Source organism: Miscanthus floridulus, chromosome 4 (assembly GCF_019320115.1).
Source record: "Miscanthus floridulus cultivar M001 chromosome 4, ASM1932011v1, whole genome shotgun sequence".
NCBI classification, from domain to species: Eukaryota; Viridiplantae; Streptophyta; class Magnoliopsida; order Poales; family Poaceae; genus Miscanthus; species Miscanthus floridulus.
This window is the reverse complement of record NC_089583.1, coordinates 5,317,734-5,344,284: the sequence shown is the minus strand read 5'-3', so window position 1 is coordinate 5,344,284 and position 26,551 is coordinate 5,317,734. Positions and strand designations below refer to the sequence as shown.

Here is a 26,551-nt window from a genome sequence, read left to right as displayed (position 1 = left end):
TCTACTACCACTAGAGGCCTAGAGCTGCTGCTGCAACAACTACCTGTAGCAGCAAGTACCCTTTTTGCATATCAAACAGACCAGTGAGAGACGCTCATGAAACACCACTCTTTTACACATCTGGAACTTCAGTGCATGCGCATCCATCTTTTAATCAGTGCACATATAGATCGATCGGGCCCAGTATGCTCACCATCAACCAACATGATATAACGTGATATAGTACATGCACAAGCTCGACTCACCAGATTCGTGACAGATGATTCTGGCTTTGGTAACAATCTGTCAAAACAGCCAGTAAACCAAGCATTCTGACATTCGCGGAAACAGAAACAAACGGGGTTGCGCAAGCAGGCGATCAGGGTAGAATTTGAATAGTCTGACTCAGATACATTGAACGCCGTAAGAATTTAAACATTGGTACAAGAGGAGAGGGGTGAGGTCAACAGGCAGCAACTTTCAGTTTACAGGCAGGAGGAAGAGGAATGGTAGGTAAGTTGAAGAATTCTAATGATATACTACTTGTCAACCAAAGAATCTCAGCTCAAGTCTTCACAGTTGCGGGTTCCCAAACAATTGTGGTACTCCACTGTCATGATTGTAGAAGTAATAGTCCTGGCCCACAAAAGATGATCAGTTAGTAGTTTATACTTTATAGGAGCATAAACAGTATGAGAAATTTCAAAATCTACCCTGAATGCATCAAAGCAATATCTAGAGAAGGATGCAGTGAATTGTGCTGATTAACAAGGGTGGCATTTAGCATACTGGGTGCATGGGCAAGACCAGATGAACTGTCCAGACTAATGTGTTACATCTGGGCTCAGATTCATCATGGTTTTAGTAGAGTGGATTATAGACAACATCAACCATGACAAGACAACCTCAGGCATGAACAATATTAAACGGTTAAGAACCACTGAACCAACAATGTGAATCTGGCCTGTGCGCCATGAGGCCACATGTCATAAACTCATTGGTTGATCCCTTCATCAAATCAGTGGTGTTTCAATGAGCAACAAGGATCAATCCAGTTTTGAAGCTCTTTTATTTCCAAGGGCAATGAGGAAGGATTCTCCCCCAAGACAGTTTACATTCCGAGGAATGGGTGAGAGGTAGTCTATCTCTAGCTGGGATGAGAGTCTAAAGTATTCACCTTCTTCAGTGGAAGGCTCTGGGAATCCCTCTTTTAGTTGGCAAGGTCAATCTAGCAGAGCTGGCTTTAGGGGTTATAGGGCAAATGAGCAAACATCTCTTTAGTCATACCTACAGTTCAAAGAGCTTATCGCACAAAATGCTATGTAATAATAACATCTAAACAAATAGATAGCATGACATCTAAACCTTACAACAACAACAACAACACCAACATAGCCTTTCAGTCCCAAGCAAGTTGGGGTAGGCTAGAGTTGAAACCCACCAAGAGCCCCTAGTCACGGTTCAGGCACTTCAATAGCTGCTTTCCAAGCACTCCTATTCAAACATAGATCTCTAGGTATATTCCAAGCTTTCAAATATGTTTTTATTGCCTCCCCCCATATCAATTTCGGTCTTCCTCTACCTCTCCTCATATTATTAGCTTGGCCAAATACATCTAAACCTTAACAATCCAAAATTCTAAATACATGATACAAGCAGTTGGTGAACTAATATTCATTGAATCATCACAATATAAACATAAATTAGCTTTCTTGCGAACTTTTGCATCTTCAAGCACCCAGGTTCAGTACCAAGCTCTTGAAAACTTTTTGTTATTCTAAGGTTCTCATCAATGATTGATCCAGTATTCAGTTAAACAAGGTAAGACATGGAAATCTAACCAGATGAATGCACAGAAGTAACTCTCTTGTTCATATGCTGCTATCCGCAACAATGGAAATAGTGTGGCATGTCTGTGCTTCTAACAACATTACATAATTATGTACTCCCTCTGTCTGCCTTAGGAAAAGCCTTTGACCAACAATTACTCTACCAGTATATTAACTTAAGGGATACAAAATTGGTGCCATTAGATTTGTATCCAAAAGTACTTATTTATGATTGAAAGTTTGCATCATAAAAGGGCAAATTAAGAGAATAACATTGGTCGGGCTGCTCTAACAAAACAAAATATGCCTTACATTCACAGATCCCAAACATTGAAGGGCGGGCCTGGTGCAAGCGGTAGAGTCTTACCGCCTGTGACCAGAAGGTCCCGGGTTCGAGTCGCAGTCTCCTCGCATTGCACAGGCGAGGGTAAGGCTTGCCACTGACACCCTTCTCTAGACCCCGCACAGAGCGGGAGCTCTTTGCACTGGGTACGCCCTTTTATTCACAGATCCCAAACAGAAACAGGGTCCTACTATGCAGCAGCAATTTGCCTTATCTGGAGCTACCTCAAGCTTAACTATGCATAAGCAAAACTCAGATCCCAAACAGAAACAAGGTCATAACTCAAGCTTCAGCTTCCCATGGTTAGTTTAGTCACCTCATGACAGGATACAATTTCGCAAAACAAATTACCACAGAATCGTCTATCAATTAATAACTTTACTCCATAAATCAGCTATTTTGGTTCAGTTATACTCCTATAGTAAGAAGCAACTTTCATGTCAAACTATAGTTCCCTCTGTACTAAGAATAAAGCATAATACTTTAATCTAATCAAATTTGTAGATAACCAGAAGTAGGATGCATGAATATCTCACTGAATGCAACAAATGGGGAAAACAAATTATTCAATTTTATTTTCATGCAGTAAAGAAGGATGTACAGGACTCAGATAACAAAAAAGGTATGATGCATCTGTTTCGAGACAGCTAGAATCCACCCTGCCACATCCACCTTTCCATCTCTAACGTATGTCCAGACAGTGAAGGAAATTATCATTTTGCCAATTGATAAACCGAATTCACTGCTGTATGAACTGCCAACCAATATCTCAAACATTGAAAGCAAACACTGAACTGTGGATGTCAGCATTTGTTTCGTTATAACTAATTGAATAAATAGCATGAAATGCAGCATTAGTAAGCATTTAGGGTGCCAAGATACATTGCTAGAAGTCACCATGACAACACTATATTTGAAGAACTTGGATTCTTAAAATAATAGCTGAAGAATAGAATCAGGATAAACACTCCAGTTTCAATTAGCTAATGCAAACATGCAAATCCAAATGACAAATTGGCAGACCATGCGCTAGTATCATGGAAAGACTTACATATTCTATCAATTTCAAGGAACATATAACAACCATGGTTAAAAAATAGGGGCATTGCAGTAATTCCTACCAGTAAAGAGTGATAAATTTTAACCAGTAGGGTATCAGAATACACGCACCTGAAAGTCATTGTGAACCTAGCTTCATATGTTCCAACATTGTTGCAACGCTAGAAGTGTTGTCAACTTGCTGCATATCTACATTCACTTGATCCTTTTTGTTATCATTCCCACCATTATTTCCATGCTGAAAAGAAGTGGCTGCACCACCATAACCAGCTCTGTATAGAAGGTTAAACCCTGGATACATTTGAGGATATGTTCCATAGGCCGGAGGAACCCGCCTTGACATCATGCCAGGAACATTTGTCATGACGCCTTGGCTTGGGTATCCACTCCCATAGGGATAGGCCCCTACAGCAAAATAGGGGGCAGGAAAGTAAGGCTGTGCAGCAACAGGTTGTGGCATGTAGCCATTGTAGGGGCCATATCTAGCATTGTATGGTTGGTACATGGAGCCTTCATAGCCAGCAGGGCCCCTCCCACCAAAGGGACGTGCGCCACGGCCTCTGTTACGGTAATACGCCTCATCCTTGGGGATAGCAATCTTGGCCTCTACCTTGGTCCCATTCAGGTTATGAAAGCTCTGCCGCATCACCTTTCCCACTGCTTCCTCCGAATCAAAGGTGACGAAACCGAACCCCCTCGACCGGCTCGTCGCGCTGTCATAAATCACCACGACATCTGTCACAGTGCCAAACGTCTCAAAGTAAGCCCGGAACTCCTCCTCGGTGATGTTATCCCGCAAACCACCAATGAAGACCTTTTTTGAATCATAGCCCACGTTGTTGCCGCTATCTGCAGTACCGTTCCCAGTGGGGGTCTGATTGTCCTGGTTCCCCTGACCCCGGCCTTGCTCAGCCTGCTGAGGCTGGGAGTGCTGCTCGCCCTGGTTTCGCGGAGCTCTTGTCCTGGCCCTCTTAACGTCCACCTATGTACACAAAAGAAAGGCCAACTATCAGAAATTAATGACGACGTCCACCTATATATATACACACGAAAGAAAGGTCAACTATCAGAAATTAATGACGACGTCCACCTATATATATACACGAAAGAAAGGCCAGCTATCAGAAATTAATAAGGACATCACATCACATGGCATCTAAGCAAAAGCTCCATCACAGACCGAGTCAGAGGGCAGCGAAAATAAAGCAATTTAGATGCAATGGTGAGCCCGCAAGACACGATTACATATGAAGCCGACAGCAATACCTACAATTTCCCGAATCATGACCCTAAGCTATATAGGATTTGAAAACCGAGTCCCAGATTCATTCGTGCGGGAGCTCATGTGACAACCTCATATCTACCAACGTCGTAAGGGAATATACTAGTAAATCCCCGCGGAACAACACCGACCAAGCCCCACGCGAACCTGAAGCCCCCTACGCACCAGCAAGCCATAACAAGGTCAGATCGGAGCGAGCGGAGACTCACCATGCGGCCGCAGAGGAAGTGCCTGGGCCTGTCCCCGTCGCCGAGCGCGGCGGCGGCGGCGGCCTCGTCCTCGAACTCGACGAAGCCGAACCCGCGGCCGTGGCCCGTCTCCCTGTCCCGCATGACGATGACGGAGCGCACCTCGCCGAAGCGCGCGAAGTGGGCCCGCAGCTCGGGCTCCTGCGCCCCGGCCGGGATCCCGCCGACGAAGAGCTTGCGGCTCTCGCCGGCCTCCTCCTCGCCCGCCGCCGCTGCCGTCGCGGCCGGACCACCAGCAGCCGCCATCGCCGACGGAGAGACAGAGAGAGAGCGCTAGGGTTTCGCGGAGAGAGGAGCGAGAGGGGAGGGGCGGCTGGCTGGCGGTGTGCGGGCGGCCGCGGACGTGTGCGCGTGCCGAGTTCAATTTGATTTGTTCGTTCGCGACGGGGGTTTAGCACGGGACGGACGGTCGGGATCGGGCGGGGAGAGAGCGTGGGCCGTCGGATCTGGGGATTATTAGGCCGTTCGGGTGGAGGTGGAAGTGGACTTGGACTCGAGACGGGATCCGTGTTGACCGCTGGCCCGCCTGGGTCTTCACGGCAGACGGCACGCTCCGCTCCTCGCCTCGGATACGGTGGACCGGTGACGTGCTTGTTTCTCCGTTTTGACTGGGTCAGTGGTGGACTGGTGGTGGACGCGTAACGGAACAGGCAGACTGGGCCTGGAGGCTCTCGTTGGGCTGGATTCTAGTCAGGCTTAGTCGCAGGCCCAGCCCTTCGTCGGCCAGACTACTACTGCACGGCCCACAGCTGATGCATGACTCCCGGATTCAGACTTCAGAGTTCGACACGAAAACGAACCGCACGCAGATAAGCAGATTGAAATTGAGATCTCGCAGTTTGCGTTGTGTCAGCGTCGGATACTATTGGACTAATAAACTTACACTAAAAAAAAATAGAATCTTCATGTTTCCAACTGTATGCCCAAGAAATCTCATTGCTGCTCGGCAACCCTCCTTCAAGGCATGAAGACAAAACTGAATGTCACACGAGTTTTAGTTCAATGTACCTGCGTCAAACATAACTGAAACATGCCCAACATAAACAGACAGTATCTCAGATACAATTTTCCAATGCATGATACGGTCAGGTTCATTCGAGAAAGACAGCATCAATTGATCGTAATGAACTGAAACTTTCAAACATTTCTGCTAAACTGCACTAAGAACTTTTTTATAGTACCAGCTCCGAAATAAACCAACAGTAGCAGACTCAAGATGATGGATTCTTACAATTTACAAGGTCTTGCTGTTCAGAGGCACCTCATGCATCGGTGAACCATTGATAGCTATGACAACCTATAGCGTTCTGAAAACAGAATATGCACAAAACTCCTAACCAACTGATTCCAAAGGCTTACAAAGAGTACCAGATATGAGTTTCAGCGATAGCACAACTCAACAGAACAATTATCTTTCAAAAAGAAAGTCTGGAACAAAGTAACATAGTAACACTAGATCATCAAGCTTGTATGCATATTTAGCAATTCCATCAGTGTGTGGTCTGTAACAACTCAAATCTCAAAGCAAAAATGAAGGATGGTTTTTCAAGGCCAAGTATACAATTTGCTCTCTCAATAAAAAACGGTCTCTGGCAATTTCTATAGGTGAAGACAAAGATTAAATAATTACAGCATGCCTAATGCTTCACAAACCAGAAATGGTTAACTGAGTAAACAAATAGGTGCTGTAAAGATGTAGGTTAACAGATATGCAAGGAGACAAGGAGTAGTTCAGTACTAGGGGCATAGACGCTTGAAAGTCAATATGCCAACATCTGTGCCCACAGATGTGACACCCACAATCTCAGAACCACTCACACATGGTTTGTTAACAGGTTTGGCCATGGGCATGATTTTCATGTAACTTTTTTTTCACCCCCCACTCTAGCTTTAGCACATCTTCCATGTTTTCAGGCAGGAGGAGAAAATAACAAAATCTGAGTACTCAATTCAATAGCAACAGCTGAACACAAGGGCTGCTTCAATGTTTGGCATGGTGTTTTTACATGTTCAGCACAATAGGTGCTTTCTGATTACAAAGATCAAAAGATGTATAATTTTCTAACAAAACTTTCACAGCTGCCTTTGTGCAGTCTGAATCAATAAAATCAGGTGGGGAACCTCCCCCGCACCCCCCCCCCCCCCCCCCCCCGATACCTTAAAAAAAAAAAGAGCTCCTTCATGTCTGAGCCATCCATTTTCTAAGTTTCTAGCAAAACATGAGTTCCGTACATGACCATACCTGTTAAAAGTTGTCCTTCATATATTCACGAGGACGGTCGTGTGCTGAAACAAAACTAAAACTTTAATCTGGTGCAAGCGGTAGAGTCTTACCACCTGTGACCGGAAGGTCCCGGGTTCGAGTCGCGGTCTCCTCGCATTGCACAGGCGAGGGTAAGGCTTGCCACTAACACCCTTCCCCAGACCCCGCACAGAGCGGGAGCTCTCTGCACTGGGTATGCCCTTTATTTGTCATCCCCCACTCCTGTACTTCTGAAAGGTCTTACTTCCATGTGGCACTATCAGAGATCAGCGGGCCCTCCTCGCAATCGCAATCTACAACGATCTGAAAAACTAAAATGCACAACACTTGTAATTCCAAAAGCTTCTATATGCAAGAAATTAACAGTATATTTTCTTTTTAAAAAATATGAAACAAGGTAGCATGACAATGCTAGATCAACAGATTTGTAAGCATACACCAATACAATGGCTTGGTCTTTAATAAGCCAGACTGAAGAACCAAGATTACGTTTGCCTTTTCAGCGCTATATATTCCGTTTGGTCTAATACATACAAATTACCAAAGTGTGTTTTCATTGCAACTAGTAGTTCATTCACAAGCCAGAACCAGCTACCTAAGCAAACATATGGAAGATGCAAATAAAGATAAAGGAGGCCAAAATGTAAACAAGGGCTAGTACAATACCGGGAGTGTAGAAACTCATGTAGGGTAGAATGCTTAAGTTGCGCCTAGGCTTGCCAATCTGTAGAATGCTTAAGTTATGCCTAGGCTTGTCAATCTTTTTCACTCTCCCTGATTTGAGCCCCATCATGAATAATCCAACACCTGTGGTGATGAAGATGACACCCACACCCTCTGCGAAGCCAACCACATGTGCTCCGTTTCGGGGATTCGCCATAGGCACCATTTTCTCCAGATCAATGACTCTGAACTGTACCCATTCTGCATTCTTCTCTGAACTCACCATTCTGTACCACAGATAAAGACTGGTATGCTCAATGCCAGCGAACCCAAGAAAACAGTCCTCCATCACCATGAGGGTAACCCCACCGTTGTACGCCAATGGTGGAGAATTAACCACAGACAAGCAATTCTTCCCCCAGTCATACTTGGTAATTCCAGCATCCCTAGCATCCCCTGAAAGCTTGAAGTAGATTTCATCTCCGATAAGTGCACCACGCCCGTAGGCATTAATATCATCAATGTCTTCCAGAGGCAGAATGCCTTCCAGTGCGGCTGGCACGCTCCAGGCGCCCATCTCCGATGAGTAAATGGTCGCTGACATGATAGAATCTAATAACCAGTTGCGGAACATGAAGACCACATAGAAGGGACCGCCGTGGCAGTCAAGGTGTTCGCAGCCGGTGACAGCGCAGAACACCGCGGGCGTCACAGACAAGGTAATGCTCACACCCGTTCTCAAACTTCCGGATCAGGGCGCGGCCGTGGCGGCAGTCGAGGGGGTACGCAGAGACGTTGCGCCACGCAGAGATGGCGTCGAACACCGGAATGGGGAAGGAGAAGGCGGGCATTGCTGTGGTGGCGATGAAGCGGGGATCCCGGTCAGTTAGTGGGTCCACGTCGATGAGCCCGAGGAGGGGAGGGGCTCCGTGGAAGGCGCGGTACCGGTGGAGGAATGCGAGGTCGGAGATGGTGCGGAGCCACGGCTTGCAGGCGAGGGCCGCGCGGAAGAGCCACTTGGGCTCGTCCGGCGGGAGGCGGAGGAGGATCTCGGGGATGACGTCGTCGACCAGCTCCCGTGGCGGCGCCGCCATGGCGTGGAGTCAGTGGTCGGCGGAGCAAACCGACTCGGGGCAGAAGATTGGGGATTTTTGGAACGGGGGATTCGCCGATTGGAAAAAGAGGCCAAGTTGGTTCGTCCGGAGTCCGGAGTCCGGACCTGATTGAAGGCCTGATTTTTTTTTTTTTTTTGGAGCAACGATTGAAGGCCTCTGATGACTGGCATCTAGCAATGGGCCCATTTTCCTCAAAAAAGAAAGCAAACGGCCCACACAGACGAGCAAGGCCATAATTCCATCTCCCGAAGAGACTTCGGCACAAAACGTATGCAGGATTGAACCAAACAAAAGAAGACATGAATCCAAAGTGAACAACTTTCAAAGCTCGTCCAAACTCCAAACCTATAATGTTGGAGTTGGTGGCGCAGTATGCGGCAAACTAAAGTATTCAGCTTTAGTTCAACATGAAACTAAGTTGAGCATTAACCAGCTTCCACTGTTACCAAAGCCCATAAGGTTACCTTTTTCCCTCAACAAAAGCAAGTTTGATCGAACACCGTGCGCCCACTCCGCCTCTCTGCTGTCCAGCACGCCAGTCGCCCGCCCGAGCCAAGGCCGGTGCTGGTGGCTGGCTGGTGGTGCTCGCTCGCGCACCATCGCTGGTGTTGGTGGTGCTCGCGAGCTCGTCGCTGGCTCCGACCCTAGAATCGACCACATGTGCAAAACTATGGGTAATGATTGCACATGTACTACCTCTATCCCCTAAAAGAATGTAACTATGGGTTGCGTGCTTCACGTTTGACCAAGTTTCTAGTAAATAATATTCACATTTATGGCTCTAAATTAATTTATTATGAAAATACATTTTGGTAATTAATCTAATAATATTTATTTTATATTATAAATATTTATATTTTTTTATCTGTAATTGTTCAAAGGTGATATACTAAAACATGATATTGTTTTAGAATTGCATTCTTTTAAGCATGGAGTATGTTGGGCTTCTGTTCCTAATGTTTTATCTATTTTTTTTTTCAGACGTACGTTACAAGTACGTATGTTTCGCACGTACCCGTTCCGTTCCACTTTTACCAGGTGCGATGAGTCTAAATGCAGATACCAAGACGTCCGCTGATGCCTCGTTCTTTCATTGGATCTCTCCATGCATGCTTCCTATTTTATTGGCCACCGCCCATTTTGTATGCATACATGCATTAACTTGCTACATTAATCACATATTAAAGCACTGAGCACGTCTGCTAAAACGGTCTAATAAAAAAACACGAGCACGCTTGGTATACATAATAGAGGGAGTACGTTGCAAGTGTTTTATCTAACTGTTGCGTATGTTTATATTGGTTTCAAGTTTTTTTTAAGTGTTTCAGACGTATATTTCAAATATTTCATATGTCTTCAGACGTTACAAGTGTTTCATCCGGTTGTTTCAAAAGTAGATCAGGTGTTGCATCCCCCTCCTCGCCTTCTCCTACCTCGCCTCGGTGTCTCCTTCTCCCAGCACCGGCTGTGGCATCCGGTACGACGCCACGGTCAAGGAACACCGCGGGTCCTTCCGAACCAGAGCCGTAGGCGGGCGCTGCCCCTCCCCCTTTTTCTCGATGTTGGTGATGTTCGGATGATGTGGGTCCCGCGTGGGGCACACGAAATGGAGTGCTGGCGTGGACGTCCAGACACTAGCACTGTCAGGATGTAAAAAATAAGAAAAAAAATTACACGCCAACTACTTTCGTTTCAAACCCCTTTTAGCTTGGAAGTTGGAACCTCCATGCTGCGTCAACTAGTGCATTCGGCTGATGAAAGGCTGTTGCCAAAAGGGGCATTACAGATAGCAGGACCAATATGGGTTTCAGGCAGAAGGAAAACCAGACATGAGTGAGCGCTATGTTGAATAACTACGGCACACATTACAGTGGACTCAGTCCTCATGGCAGAAGCTACTGCACTACTACTTTGCAGCCTCAATAGTTCAGCAACTTGGATTCACCAATGCAACATTCTTCACGGACAACCAATCAAAGGCGAACTTCTACAACTCCTCAAGCTTCTCCAACCCTCCACACTGGAAGATAAAAAGCCTCACAGCAGGCTTCCTGAAAACCTTGGAGGGAATTCAGTTCAGAGTTCACAAAATTCAAAGAAGCCTAAATACCACAGCACACTCCTTAGCACATCAGGCTTACAGGTCCACTGCTACTGCTATAAGTTTCAGTTCCACTTCTACTCTACACAGCACTTCAGATCCATGCCCTCCTCGGGATGCATGCTTTTCTGTAACAAGAAGCCTTGTAGCCTCCTAAGTGTAACATGCTCTTGAAATTTAATGAAGCCAGTTATCAAAAAAAAAGTTGAATAACTACATAAGAAACAAGTGCTTCATAAGACAGCGACGTGATGCAGCTCATGTCACGCTGAGCCATCTTTTCCAAGTTTTTTTTATTATCATAAATCGTCAGGATTCCTGGGTTTCATACCTACCTGTCAGAAGATGTTCTTGGTCTATTTAATAATGAAGATGGTTTTGGGCTGAGACGACGCTTGGATCTTTGTACTTCCAGTTGCATGCTCGGACAGTATCAGTGAGTCTTTGCTAACAATGACAAACTACAGTAATCTGAAAAGAAACCGCGGACAGAATTCATAACCAACTGCTCCAATCAATGTTTACACTTTGATGAGCCATATACTATACTGAATCAAAAGTTTAAATGTTTAGGCATACTGTGAACCCTTGGGCACTGTAACCATTTAGGCACAGATAAGTATTCTGGCAATCTATACATATGTGAAAATAGCGATTAAATGCTTACAGTATGCATAATTGTTCACGAACCAGAAACAATTTACTGAGAAAGCACATAGATGTAAGATGCAAGATAACAGATAAGCAAGAGCTGGTAGTATACACCAGGCTAGTCTAGCTTCCTCATCCACCCTAACTTGAGTTCAAAATGAATATACAAACATCTGCACCATTCACCTTCCTCAACCTACATCTTCGTGCAGCTCATGCCACTTTGAGTTGCAACTTTTGCAAATTTTTTAATAGTAAAACATCTGAATTCCATACCTGCTAACAGATATTCTTCTATCTACTCAAACAGGAACAGTTTTCTTCTGAAACTAAATTATGACTAGAATCTTTGTGTTTTCCAGTGGTAAGTATAAAAAGGTCAGACACTGCTATATATTTTTTTTGTTTCATAAAGTTCAGACATTGCTACTTGGCAGCCATCTTTAAGACACCAAACTAACACTGAATCTGAAATTTATTTTCAAGAAAGGACTATGGCATGCAGTACAGAAAGTTTTAGTTCCATGTAGCTGAACTGCATATTAACCAAACAGTAAATCAAATATTCCTGAAAATTAATTACACTAAAACTGCTGAACGGCAGCAGACTCAGGATGATGGATCATCTACAACCAGAGCAGATCATGATGTCTTTTGCACCATTCAAACTACTTAAACTTCTCAACATAAAAAGAAAAAGAAAACTTGACAGTAGCAGTTTTGGTAGTTAACAGCAACAGACTCTAGATGATGGATCAATATCATCCATTCTGCAATGTCTTACTTCCATGTGGCACATCAGAGATCAGTGGGTCTTCCTAACAAACGATCTGAAAAAATGACATGCATAACATTCATAAGCAACTTCCGACTCTGCACTTGCACTTCAATGAGCTATGTGCTAGTAATAGTTCCAAAGATTTAACTACAGCAAGCTCCAGATAAAATCTTCAAGATATGGACGAATTAACAGTTAATTTCTGTTAAAAAAAAACTGAAACAAGATAGAATGAAAGCACTAGATCGACAGATTTCTATGAGTATTTAACAATTAACAATGCGCCAAGACAACGACATGGTAAAAATTAGGTTTGGCTTTTCAGTGCCATATATTCTGTTTGCTCTGCTTAAATTGCATTTAATAGTCCATTCACAAGCCAGAATCAACTAAGCAAATATATTGAAGCTGCAAAGACAAGGAAGGCCAAAGGATGAGCAAGGGTTAGTACAATACCAGGAGTGTAGAAGCTCATGTAGGGTATGACGCTCGAGAAGTCCCCGGGCTTGCTAACCTTCCTCACTCGCCCTGACTTGAGCTCCACCATGAACAATCCAACACCTGTGCTGACGAAGATGATGCCCACGTCCCCTGCGAAGCCAACCACTGATGCGAAGTCACTGGGGTATGCCATAGGCATCTTTTTCTCCAGATCAATGACTCTGCATTGTACCCATTCAGCAATTCCCTCTAAACTCACTCTTCTCGACCAAAGATGAAGTGTGGAATCCTCAATGCCAGCATGGCCCAGAGAATCATCCTCCATCACCATGAGCGCAAAGCCGCTGTGCATTGCTGGTGGCTGGGGCTTAACCACAGATAGTAAATTGTTGGCCGAGTCATGCTTGAGAATTGTAGCAGCCTTTCCATGTGCGAAGTAGATTTCGTCTCCAATGAGGGGACCACGGCTGTAGGCCACATCAGGAACATTGTCCAGCGTGGCTGGAGCCCTCCACGCGCCTATCTCCGACGAGTACATGGCCGCCGACATGGTAGGAATAAGACTCGTGTAGTCGGTGAGCATGAGGACCAAACAGAAGGGGCCACCGTGGCAGTCGACGTGATCACAGCCAGCGGCAGCACAGAACACCGCGGCCGACCTGTGGGAGATACACCAGCTTTCCGGCTCGGGCACACGATGGCGGTCGCCAGTGACTCTGGTTTCCAAACATCCTGAGGAGGACGCGGCCGTGGCGGCAGTCTTGGGTCCACGCAAAGGGGGCGTCGTCGGACTCCGGAATAGAGAAGGCGGGCACTGCTGTCGTGGGGACGAAGCAGGGATTCTCGCATGCTTCGATTGTTGCCTCCCCATCGACGAGGCCGAGGAGAGGAGGGGCACCGTGGAAGTCGCGGTACCGGCTGAGGAAGGCGGGGTCGGAGAGGGTGCGGAGCCATGGCTTGCAGACAAGGGCGGCGAGGAAGAGCCACTGGGGCTCGTCCGGCGGGAGGCGGAGCAGGATCTCGGAGATGGCGTCGTCGGCCAGGTCAGGCGGCGGCGGCGGCATGGAGCACTTGTGGAGTGGTCGGCGGAGGATTTGGACTGGGGGAGTTGGAGAAGACGACTAGTCGAGTAATGGGCTCAGCTCGTCCGTAGCTGATGACTGGCATCAGCGTCTCAGCAACCGGCCCAATCTATCGGCCCACAGTTGATCGCCTGACTAAAATTATCCTCGGCCCAGAGTTGATTCCTGACTCAAATTCCAACTCCCAGAGAGAGTTCGACGCAAAAACGTGTGCCAGATTGAAACCTAATTCCCAACAGTTTGCAATATGTTTCTAAAAAAACAGTTTGCAATGTGCCCATGCCATCCACGGGAACCAAACAAATAAAGCAAACATGAATTCCATGTGAACTTCTTTCGAACTCTTCCAAGCAACTGTGTGTTGTGCTCAGTATGTGACCCTAGCATGCTTACATATACTATTGCCTTTTTTTTGCTTAACAAACTACAAGAAGCAAATGTTACCCAATGTCATGAGAAATGGTAAAAGACACTAGGTTGTTTTGGAGCAATCCAACACTGGATTTTTTGGACGTCCGTTCAACGTATCGACTCAAGCTCTTGTCGTCTGATTAGCTTGGTTTAGGTTTGGGGTTGGTGACCTTTCTTCTCTGACTCCAGCGGGCTTAGAAGAAAAATTTAGGGTGGAGGAAGCCGGTTGGATAGGGCAAGGGTGAGGGAGTCGTGGCGATACCCCAGCGAAAATAGGTTAGCATGGGGGTGGGGATGGATGTGGATCCGGTGGCAAGAGCCACCAGAGTCAAGGCTGGTGGGCGGGGCGGGTGCATTTTGTGCAGAGACACCATGAACAAGTTGTGGATCGGATGGAGCAAAAAGAGGCCAGAGTAGAAGTCCATTTTATCAACTGAACTATGAAAGCAATCTGATATACCCCTCGTGGCTGGTTTTAAAAGTCTAGATTGGGGAGGAAAATTAGACTTCGGATAGTTGATAGGCCGAATGGACCTTTTTCTATACAAAATAATATAAGGATTATAATTCCAAGAAGGGATACAATTATAAATTCCAACAAGGATTCTCAAACTTTAAATAGGTAGCCGCGACACGACTGCTCTAGTGAGCCGTGCCAAGGAATCAGCAGCTCCAAGTGGGCCATTTTTGGTAAGCAGAAGTGGCGATGCAGGATTTACCAGAAGCCGGGTTATGGTGCCGAACTGCGCGCTATCCTAGAGCCCACAAAGGGTGCTGATCGATTAAGAGAGCAGGACGATGGTCATGGAAGTCGAAATCTGCTAAGGAGTGTGTAACAACTGACCTGTTGAATCAACTAACCCCGAAAATGAATGGCGCTAAAGCGCACAATCCACACCCGGCCATCTGGGCGAGCGCCATGACCCGATGAGTAGGAGGGTGCGGCGACCGCCATAAAACCTGTGGCACGAGCCTGGGCTAAGCAGTCGTTGGTAGTGATGTTGGTGGTAGTAGCAAATATTAAATTGAGATCTTTGAAAGCCAAAGAGCAGAAAGGTTCCATATGAATGGCACTTGCACATGGGTAAGTGGATTCTAAGGAACGGGTAACTCCGACAGATAGCGGGGGTTGAATTTCTTCACTTTGACATTCAGAGCACTAGGCAGAAATTACATTGCGTTAGCATACGTGGGGACCATCGCAATGCTTTGTTTTAATTAAACAATCAGATTTCCATTGTCCGTACCAGTTCTGAGTTGAACCGTTGTTCCACGCCCGGGGAAGGACCCTGAAGAAACCCTTCCTGGTCCGTCCCCGGCCGGTACGTGCAAGCGAACAGGGCATGTGCGTTAGTGCGTGTGACGTAAGCTCCCGTTGGATGAATCTTGGCACGTGTTGTGTACAGAGCATCTCTTCTTAAGGTAAACACGGTATTTTGCTGAACGAGTCAGACAAGAATTTTAGTGAGAAGACTAGTCTTCTCCCTACTATTCCTCCATTAAGTGACGTCCAAGAAGGGAAACGTATCTATACTACTCTCTTCTTCTTCAACCCACAAGAATAATTGTGGACGGAAGACGATATTATGATCTCCAGAATTCAAAGTTCCACAACTTTTCTTCTGCTTGGACCACAAGAGTTTACACTACTTGGACACATGCGCCCTTACAAATAAGACATATTCAGGTAAAGGTAGAGGAACCAGCTAGCTGGTGCATCTATCTGATCGATCTTGGGAGGAGCACAGGGAATTGAAGCTGGTAGCCATGGCGCCGGTGAAGGTATTCGGGCCACTGTTGTCCCCGAACGTGACGCGTGTAATCCTGAGCTTGGAGGAGGTCGGCGTGGAGTACGAGATTGTCAACGTGGACTTCAACACCGGCGAGCACAAGAGCCCCCAACACCTCCAACGTAACGTACGTGTACAGGCACCTCTATATATAACCGTTCTTGCTTTTTTTTTGGATTCGATGTTTTTGTTGCTAGGTTTCATATGATCTGCGAGCGTTGCTCACTATTTAATCGATTAGTAATTCACTCCCTCCATTCCAAAATTATAAGCATATTTTGATCAATTCAAAGTGAATTAGAATATATTTGGACTCCTAATTTCTTATCTTACGGTGTGTTCTCATTTGCTAAAGCATCAGTATCATTTCAGAGACACTTCAAATATAAATCTATTGACGTAAATTTTATATCCAAAACTTATCTAAATAATTGTTAGCCAATGTTTGTAAAACTTAACTTTTGTCTATAGAAAGTATAATTATCATTTGCGGTCTGAGAAAGTAATTATTATAGTTTCTACAACTAGTCTTCTTCTTTCAGCCCTTTGGACAGCTTCCAGCCTTCCAGGATGGCGAACTGATGCTCTTTGGTGAGTCCTAGTACTCCATGTGTTCCTTTTTTATTCTTATTATAGTGTTCGTATCGGTCAAACTTCTTAAGTTTGACTAGCAACATTTGTATCTTTAAATATGTTTGTTATGAAAATAGATTCAACGATCTATCTAACGATGTTAATTATGTCTTATAAGTACTAATATTTTTTTAATATATTTGGTCAAAGTTAAGTGCGTTTGACTTCTCGAAAGTGAGAACGACAGTTAAAAAGAGAGTAGGGGATGGTTTGATGGATTTGAATTTGGGACATGATGATTCAATTAGCATAATTAATTCAGGGGAGGCAAGAATCTTGAGATGTGGCAAATCAACTTTGGTAGAATCCTAACGTGTCAGAGACACAGATGAGGCTATCAAAAGTTGTCTTCTTTCTTGACATGCTAAACTTTTCTCTCTTAAGTAAGGATAAGATTCTTACACCAGTACAAGGACAACAAACGGTTGTTCCTTGAATACTAGTACAAATTCAGGGTCATATGTACTTACCAAATTCTACCAAAATATATATAGTACAGCATCTGCAGGGAGAGTAAATATTTCGCTGCTGCTATATATATAACTACTAGTACACTCTCCGTCCTAAAATAAGTGTCGCTATGATATTTATGCCAGTCAAACTTTTATAAGTTTGATTAGATTTATAAAAAAATGTTAGCAACATTTGTATCTCTCCAAATAAGTTTATTATGAAAATAGATTCAACGATCTATCTAATTATACTAACTATGTATTATGATGTTAAATATTTTCTTGTACATATTTAGTCAGTTAAAAACACTTGGCTTCTCGAAAAAAATAAAAAAACACTTATTTTGAGACTGAGTGAGTATTTATGAGCATATATATATGTATAAATAAATAAATATTTGCTTCTGTGGTCCACCAGAATCCCGGGCGATTTCGAGGCATGTGCTTCGCAAGTACAAGACTTCGGAGGTGAACCTGCTGAGGGAGGGCAACACATCAGAGGCAGCGCTCGTCGACGTCTGGCTAGACGTTGAAGCACACCAGTACGACCCTGCCATCGCCCCCATCATCTACCAGCTGATTGTCGTGCCGATGAGCGGAGGAACTCCCGACCAGAAGCTCATCGACGAGTCCCTGGAGAAGATGAAGAAGGTGCTGGACGTGTACGAGGCGCAGCTGTCAAAGCACAAGTACCTGGCAGGGGACTTCGTCAGCCTGGCGGACCTCAGCCATCTCCCGTACACGGTGCACTTTATGGCCACGCCATTTGCATCGGTGTTGGATTCCTACCCGAGCGTCAAGGCATGGGTTCACGACTTGTTGTCCAGGCCAGCAGTCCAGAGGGTCATCTCCCAGTTCCCCAAATACTAATAATATATATCATATATATTGTATCGTATCGTATATTTGCATACGATGTAGAATTTGCATGCAGTTTGTAAGGACTTGATCGAATACCCTGTATCTCTACTATAGATAATGCGTGTTATGTATTCGTGTACTTTGTAATTGCCAATCAGATATACGAAAATATGTATGGAATATCCAAATTATTTGTAGATACTACTAGTATTAGCCAAACGATCGAATCTATTAAACTTATCCTATTTATTTATTACGTACATACAGTATTTGGGTATCAGCGCGCTGAATGTTCACCTCCCATAACGTCGTCATCTGCGCGATGGTGAGAGACACGGACCCAAATGCTCCAACGATGCAATGCAATCCCTGTGCTGGATCGTTTGAATCGTACGTCAAAATGATCACAGACGCACGAACTGATCGTTGGTTAGGTTTCTTTTGGTGGAATATGTCCACTTGGGTTTAAGTTCTTAATTTGGTATGGGTGTTTATATTTTTCTGGACTTATTTTATGATTTAATGGCGCTATGTTTTTAGTGGTAGGCAACGTTCCCATCGACAGCGAGGCGTCAGTGGTGACTTCGTGAATCTCAAGATCTGCCGACTCAGTCTTTCGGAGATACTCATAGGGGTACGGTTTACGTACATGTGTTCATAGGGATAAGTGTGCGTACATATTTTAGACGTCCGTATTGTACTGTGTAATTCTGGAAAAAAAAAATGATCACAGATGCACCTTTCGGCAACCAGTCAAACGAATAGACTCCAAGTCTGCTACTCGCTACAATTCCTAAGTTGAGGTGCCCATGCCTACCCCGTGCATATATGGCGTTGTCTTTGACCAATTCCAAGTTGCTTGAAAACACACATAAAGCTAAGTACAATCATAGCTGGAGGAGGTTGCAGCCTCGTACGTGCACCAGCGTCACTTCTGGACGATGGTCTCCCACCCCGCTCAGTTGGTAACGGACTCTTCCACCGTCACTCGAAAACAGCCGATCTCAGGTCACGCCACCATAGGCCGCGTAGACAACCTTAGGAGGTGACGCGCCTTCGCAGGTCGAGGTGGGCGGTCTGTCTGCCTTTGGTCTGGCCGAGCCTATGGCGGCTGTAGACATGTTCTGTACGTCGTCTCGGGAGGACTGCACGGTCGATGTCAGTGACAGCTCAACTGCACGCCGCCTCAAAAGCTTCACCAGGTGCATGCTGAAGAAGGTCAACTCTCCGCTTATTCATGAGCCTCCCAACCAGTCTCCTGCTAAACCGGTGCTACCGCTTCAGAGCAGACGGTTGGCGGCTCTAAACCAGTGCTACCTGCTTCCAATGTCGTCCACTAGAACCAAACAAATAATAAAGCAAGTGCAAATTCCATGTGAACTCCTTTCGAAACTCGTCCAAGCATATAATGTTCTGAGTTGGTGCTTAGTATGTGACCCTAGCATGTTTACATATATACAAAATATGCATTACCTCTTTTTCGCTTAACAAATCACAAGAAGCAAATGTTACCCAATTTCGTGAGAAATGATACATGGCATTGGTTGTTTTGGAGAAATCCAACACCCAGATTTTTGGGGCATCCATTCAATGTCCCGATTCACAGGCTCTTGTCGCCTGATTAGTTTGGTTAGGGTTTGGGGCTAGGTGGCCTTTCTTCTTCGACTGCGGTAGGTTTAGAAGAAAAATTTGGGAAGGCCGGAACAACGGTTGTGGTGGACGCGGGGGCAGGAGCGGCGGGTGGCAAGGCGGCAGTGGCACCGCTAGCCAGACGGTGGAGGAAAGCTGTTGGGTAGGGTAAGGGCAAAGGAGTCACGGTGATGCCCTAGCAAAGCGGCATTGGTGTTGGTGTGGTGGTGGAGGTAGATCCGCCGGTGGCGAGGAGCCACCGGAGTTGAGGCTAGCGGGCAGGGCAGGGGTGTTTTGTGCAGTGACACCATGAGCAAGCTGTGGAGATGATGAAGAAAGAGACCAAAGGTAGAACAAAAGAGAGGTGTGTTAGATCTTTGATCCAACAATTCAAAAATTTTGAGTGTCCAACCCCTTTAAAACACCCGACTTTTCTGTGGACATATCCAATGTTATATATTCATGTCCCACTAAGCGATCAATGTTTCCAAGATTTTTTATAAAACGTCAGGAGTCATCTCTAGGTTTCATACAAGTCTACCAGAAGGTGTTCTTTGTCTTTTAATAATGATGAGAATGGTTTTATGCTGAATCGAGACTATCGCTTGGATCTTTCTATGTTTCCAATTGTATGACCAAAATGTTTGAAAGTGCTACTTAACCCTCTTTCAAGACATGAAACCACATAATAATTTTTCTTGAAAGGAAAACGGTCAGGGTGGGCACATTTAAGTCGAAAACCGATCAACAAACCTAGCCAAAACCGAGCCAAAGTGTTGGTTTTCGCTTCGGCTTCGGTTTTTATTGCCGAGAAGTTCGACTTCGGTTGTCGGCTTCGGTTTCAGGGTCCAAACCAACCAAAACACCAAGAAAACTGACCCTGAGAGCACTGAGCAGCAGAGCACAGGAGCCAACAGTCTATATATCAACAGCGCCAATGGCCCAATATGACCCAACCCACCACCACACACATAAGGGTGCATAATGCTCGCCATTCACTGCCTCAGCTACGCACTGTAGTGGTAGGGAGGGGGCACGGCCGCATGGGGGAGGTAGCGTGGGGCCAACGTGTTGGCGGTCGCGTGACAACCAACTTTGTATTGGCACTTCGGCAACGTGGGGTGCACGGAGCTGGCGAAGCCAGATGTGTCTGCCGTAGCAACGGGGCAGGGTTCAGAGGCAGCACGACTAGCAAGATCGTAGCGGTCAGCATGGGACGCGACCGTGGTCGACGCCTTAGCAGCGCATCTGCGCAACCGAGGCAGAGCGTGGCAATGCCACAAGCCCGCAACGAGCTCCGAGCTATGCCAGCGTCACTGCCAGAGTATCGGTTTATTTGGTGGAACCGAAAAAACCGAAACCAATTATGTCAGTTTTTGCTGTTGTAATCAACCGATCAGTTGTTTGAAAACCGAAGTTTATAAAAATCGATTGAACCAAACCAAAGTCTCGGTCCAAACCGATTACCTAGTCTTAGAAAACAGAAGAGATTGCATATAATTTTAGTTTTATGTATAATTTTGATCATATTAAACTCAGATATGATTTAACAATGATATATGGTCAGGATCAATGATCAATGACTTGAAACTTCATACTGAAATAGTTTAAGAAAATACACTTTGACAGAAACTAACAACAACAGGCTTAACATGAAGGATTCATCTGTTTTGACTGTCAAGAGGCAGCTTAGATAGATATCAGCGTGTCTTTGCTAACAGTGACAAACTACAATAATCTTGAAAGATACCATGCACAGAATTAATTCATAACCGCTCTAATCACTGTTTACACTTTGATGAGCTATATACTGTACTAAATCCAAAAGTTTAAATGATTAGGCATACTGTGAGTAGCAGTTATGCACTATTATCTTTTAGGCACAAATCGGTATTCTGGCAGCCAATATATATGTGAAAATAAGAATTAAGTGATTACAGTATGCCTAATTAATTGTTCAAGGACCAGAAACAATTTATCAGAAAACACATAGAAGACGTATATACCATAGGCAAGTCTTGCTTCCTCCTCCACACTAACTTGAAAAAACTCACCGTTGAGATACAATTTTTGCAAGTTTTTACTAGTAAAACATCTAAATTTAGAAATCTCAAACTAAATTCTTCTATCTATTCACAAACCGCAAAAGGTCAGACGCTACTACTTTTTTATTGTTTCCTTCATAAAGTTCAGATAGTGCTACTTGGCAACCATCTTTAAGACTTGAAACTAGAACTGAATCTGGAATTGATATGCAGGAAAAGGACTATGGTATGCAATACAGAAAGTTTTAGTTCCATGTAGATGAATGGTGCATTAACCAAACATTAAATCAAATATGCCTGAAAATTACACCAAAACTGCTCAAGCAAATGAGAGATCGTCTACAACCACAATAGATCATAATGTCTTTTGCACCATTCAAACTTAAACAGCTCAACAGAAAAAGAAAAAAAAAACTGGACGTTTCAGTAGTCAATAACAGCACACTTAAGATGATGGATCGTCCATTATGAAAGGTCTTGCTTCGATGTGTTACATCAGAGATCAGCGGGTTCTCCTAACAAACGATCTGAAAAGAATGACATCCATAGCATTCATAAGCAACTTCTGACTCGGCACTTGCACTTCAATGAGCTATGGTAGTAATAATTCCAAAGATTTAACTACAACAAGCTTCAGATAAAAGCTTAAAGATATGCAAGAAATTAACAATCAAATTTCTTTTTCTAAAAATCTGAAACAAGGTAGGATGATTACAAGATCAACAGATTTATATGCGTATCTAACAATGCACCAAGACAATGACATATTAAAATTTAGGTTTGGCTTTTCTGTGCCATATATTATGTTTGCTCTGCATAAATTGTAATTAGTAGTTCATCCACAAGCCAAAACCAACTAAGCAAACATATCGAAGCTGCAAAGACAACGAAGGCCAAAGGATAAGAAAGGTCTGTACAATACCAGGAGTGTAGAAGCTCATGTAGGATAGGAAGTGCGGTAATAACAACACAGACGTGTCAACCTTCCTCACTCGCTCTGACTTTAGCTCCATCATGAACAACCCGACACACGTGCTGATGAAGATGACGCCCACACCCTCCGCGAAGCCACTCACAGATGCGTACGCCATGATCATCTTTTCCTCCACAGATGCATACGCCATGGGTATCATTTTCTCCAGAACAATAACCCTGCATCGTACCCATTCCGCAGTTCCCTCTGAACTCACCCTTATCGACCACAGATGAAGTCTGGAATCCTCAATGGCAGCAAATCCTAGAGAACCATCCTCCATCACCATAAGCACGAAGTCGCCGTCCATTGTCGGTGGCCTGGGGTTAACCACAGCTAAGAAATTATTGGCCGAGTCATACTTGACAATTGTAGCAGCCTGTGGAAGTGCGAAGTAGATTTCGTCTCCAATGAGGGGACCACGGTGGTACACCACATAACCACGGTGGTGCTCCGGATCAGGAGCAGTGTCGAGTGACACTGGTGCCCTCCACTTGCCTAACTCCGATGAGTACATGGCCGCCGACATGGTAGTTTCCGAGTGGTCGTCGGTGAACATGATGACCACACAGAAGGGGCCGCCGCGGCAGTCGAGGTGATGGCAGCCAGCGGCAGCGCAGAGCACGGCGGTGGCGTTGTACCCCTTCCAATGGATTTCGAATTCCGGCTGGGGTACGCAATGGCGGTCACCCGTAACTGGGTCACAGACATGGAAATCCTCACCCATGTTCTCAAGATCGCGGATCAGGACGCGGCCGTGGCGGCAGTCGAAGGGCCAGGGAAACGCAAAGGGTGAGTCGGGCTCCGGGATGGGCAAGGCGGGCACTGCTGTGGTGGGGACGAAGCGGGGACCCTGGCCTGTGTCGATTGCTCTCTCTCCGTCGATGAGGCCGAGGAGAGGAGGGGCTCCGTGGAAGTCGCGGTACCGGCGGAGGAAGGCGGGGTCGGAGAGGGGGCGGAGCCATGGCTTACAGACGAGGGCGGCGCGGAAGAGCCACTGGGGCTTGTCCGGCGGGAGACGGAGCAGGATCTCGGAGATGACGTCGTCGACCAGCTCATGCGGCGGCGGCGACGCTGCCCCCATTGCGTACTAGCCGGCTCGAGGAGGAATCGATTGGAAGAGGCACACATGAGGGAGAAGTAGAACTGGGTTCGGTTCGTACGTCGTCCAGGCCCACCGCACCGGATAAGTTGCATCTATCCGACCTGCTTCTTTTATTCCCAAACAAAATGGCGTGTCCATCTCAGTTTGTTTGTAGTTTGTTTTTTTTTTGGGTGTGGCTAAGCGCCCGCGGACATCCGAACGGTCATTGGCATCCGAACCCCGGCGCCTGCTGCTCCATTTCCCTCCGACGCCCGCGTCTGGGAACCTCCACGCCATGCACGCGGGGCCGAACGTCCCTGCCTCCATCCACCTCCGACGTTGCGTTCGGCTGGCTGCCGGCAGTACGTAGCTCCGCGCGCTCTCCGGCCACCGCTCCGCTGCGGCAGGCTGGAGGCTGCCCTCGCCCGTGCGTGTAGGCAACACCGTGGAGGAGGTGGAGGCCAGCGGTGAGGAAGCCTTCTCGCTTCTTCGCGGCAGCGCTGGTGGGTGGTAGGCTCGGCTCGGCATTCCCCTCCGCCGCCCTACGCGCCCAACACGTCCCCGTCCAGATTCATCCACTCCTCTTCCCCTTCGTCTCCGTCCGCTCCGCCCCTTTTCCCCTTCTCGTCGTCGCAACCGCCGCCCATCCGGGGCTTGGATTGGCCTTCCCCCGCTGCTGCTGGTAGGTAAGGAACCCCTTCCGCTCTTCGCTCCGACGTATTTGCTCGTTCCGTTTGTCTCTGGTAGAATCTGTTCGCCTGCCGCTGCCTCGAATCCGTTTGTCTCCGGAGCAGCCACGGAGCACTAATACTTACAATTTTCCGATGGTTTGTCATGTTCCCAGGTGGATGTGCCCTTGACTGCCCAGCGCCCGCCCGCCCGCCCGCCTTGCCGCAGCAGCAATGGACGACGGGGACCTGGATTTCTCCAACCCGGACACGTACCTGTGCCCGGCGCTCGGCACCGACCCGCCCAGCAGCTGCTCCATGGACAGCTACTTCGACGAGATCCTCAAGGACACGGAGCACCACGCCTGCACGCACACCCACACCTGCAACCCGCCCGTGCACGACCTCTCGCACACCCACACCTGCGTCCACGTCCACACCAAGGTCGTCGCCGCCTCGCCCGGCGACGGCGCGGAGACCGCCGAGTCGCCGTCTGAGAACAATACCACCACCGGCAACAGCAACGCCGCCTCCAAGAAGCGCCCCTCGGGGAACCGCGCCGCCGTCAGGAAGTACCGGGAGAAGAAGAAGGCCCACACTGCGTCGCTCGAGGAGGAGCTGGTCCACCTCCGGGCGCTGAACCAGCAGCTCATGAAGAAGCTCCAGAGCCACGCTGCGCTCGAGGCCGAGGTGGCCAGGCTTCGCTGCCTGCTCGTCGACATCAGGGGTAGGATCGAGGGGGAGATTGGCGCGTTTCCCTATCAGAGGCCGGCGGCGGCGGTCAAGAACATCGATCTCGTGTCTAGTGTTGACCAGGGAAGCTTCCTCGGTGGTGCTGCGGCCCAGGTTACCAACGCCTGTGATTTCAGATGCAATGATCAGATGTATTGCAACCCTGGGATGCAGGGCGCTATCAGTGGTCAGGTGTTGGGACAAGGCGCCTGTGATGTCGCGAGTATCCAATGCATTGGAAGCAACAAGTCTGGATCCACTAAGCTTCCTCGTTTATGGTAATTCTTGCTCCAAATTACTTTTTTATTAGAGCACATGGAAAGTGGATTCGTCCAGGAAGTAAATTGTTTAGAATCTATGCTGCCTCGTTTTATTAGTTACGATAATCTATTTACTTGACTCGCAAATCGATTACTACAATCTATGCCTTTCTACCCTTAGTAGTTAAAGTAATGATTACTAAATTTTTGCAACAATCTTTACTAGAATTTTACATAATTATTTCCTAGAAGCTATGCTTTTCCACACCAAGTGTAGTTACGATAATATATTTACTAGATTTTTTTTTGCAGAATTATTTTCTAGAATATATGCAAATACTAAAATGTATTGGGTATACATATAAACAGAAGAGAGCCAAGGCAAATATACGTCAAGTAGTCTCAAATAACTAGTTACTATAATGTTTACACTGATTTATCATAAAATAGCTATAATGTTTACATTGATTTTCCACCAGAATGATACTAGGTCTCCACTCATTTTGAACGACTCTGGGACGATCAATATCATGCCATGTGAGCCTCAGGTCCGGCTGGAAGCTTCGTCAGCGTTCAGTGGGTGGTAAAAGCATGTAGAAGTGCAGGTCTAATCCAAACTTGGGCCCCTTCTCGTGCACCTGTGGTGAATGAACATTAGAACGAATAACACATCAGTGATTTACATTATAAGCTAACCAAGATACATGATAAATCATTAACAAGAACAAATGAGTTTACTGTAACCTTGGCCTAAGTAAACACCAGAATTAATTCCTGTAGTTCAGTTCTGGTTTCTAGATCAAATCGATTTCAATCTGCAAGGGTGAAAAGTAGAAAACATCACTGAGAATGGAGGTGTCACTGGCAAAATAAGTAATTGCTTCAATCTGCAGGAGCAAGAAAAATTGAGGATAGTTGAACCATGTACATGCAGGCTCGTCAATTGGTGGACATAGTTACCATGACACAGAATTGGTTACTGGAAGATCGATATGTTATTTACGATAATTGGTTACTGGCTCAAGATTGATCTGTTTTTATTTACGTGAACAAAAAAAATATATGTTAAGGCAACGCAAAATGGAGCCTGAGGATAGTCATATTAGGGACAATATCAACCAACCATGCCAAAGGCAGCTCTCTAAACTAAAAAACATAGATGTTGCCTGGTAATTTCTC

The 26,551-nt window shown here is 46.0% G+C and overlaps 4 protein-coding genes and 2 pseudogenes across 4 annotated transcripts; 2 read left to right on the top strand and 4 right to left on the bottom strand.

Annotated features, from left to right (window-relative positions):
- Window positions 1-342: 342 nt before the first annotated feature.
- LOC136549342 (heterogeneous nuclear ribonucleoprotein 1-like) lies at window positions 343-5,111 on the bottom strand. The gene is made up of 3 exons (XM_066540589.1): window positions 4,702-5,111; window positions 3,322-4,192; window positions 343-615 (listed from the first exon to the last, which is right to left on the bottom strand). The coding sequence occupies exons 1-2, from the start codon at window positions 4,984-4,986 to the stop codon at window positions 3,329-3,331; spliced, it is 1,149 nt and encodes a 382-aa protein (XP_066396686.1). The 5' UTR covers window positions 4,987-5,111; the 3' UTR covers window positions 343-615; window positions 3,322-3,328.
- A 1,820-nt stretch (window positions 5,112-6,931) lies between these two features.
- Window positions 6,932-8,805, bottom strand: LOC136550845 (uncharacterized; annotated as a pseudogene).
- Window positions 8,806-11,769: 2,964 nt separating this feature from the next.
- Window positions 11,770-13,845, bottom strand: LOC136550844 (uncharacterized; annotated as a pseudogene).
- A 2,035-nt stretch (window positions 13,846-15,880) lies between these two features.
- LOC136550843 (probable glutathione S-transferase GSTF1) lies at window positions 15,881-18,151 on the top strand. The gene is made up of 3 exons (XM_066542436.1): window positions 15,881-16,162; window positions 16,578-16,626; window positions 17,539-18,151. Exons 1-3 carry the CDS (start codon window positions 16,013-16,015, stop codon window positions 17,988-17,990), a joined length of 651 nt encoding a protein of 216 aa, XP_066398533.1. The 5' UTR covers window positions 15,881-16,012; the 3' UTR covers window positions 17,991-18,151.
- A 3,820-nt stretch (window positions 18,152-21,971) lies between these two features.
- On the bottom strand, window positions 21,972-24,090 carry LOC136550842 (uncharacterized). Its single transcript, XM_066542435.1, has 2 exons — window positions 22,578-24,090; window positions 21,972-22,182 (listed from the first exon to the last, which is right to left on the bottom strand). The coding sequence occupies exons 1-2, from the start codon at window positions 23,710-23,712 to the stop codon at window positions 22,151-22,153; spliced, it is 1,167 nt and encodes a 388-aa protein (XP_066398532.1). The 5' UTR covers window positions 23,713-24,090; the 3' UTR covers window positions 21,972-22,150.
- A 171-nt stretch (window positions 24,091-24,261) lies between these two features.
- On the top strand, window positions 24,262-25,394 carry LOC136547956 (basic leucine zipper 19-like). The gene is made up of 2 exons (XM_066539633.1): window positions 24,262-24,398; window positions 24,557-25,394. Exon 2 carries the CDS (start codon window positions 24,615-24,617, stop codon window positions 25,392-25,394), a length of 780 nt encoding a protein of 259 aa, XP_066395730.1. The 5' UTR covers window positions 24,262-24,398; window positions 24,557-24,614.
- The last annotated feature ends 1,157 nt before the right edge of the window (window positions 25,395-26,551 follow it).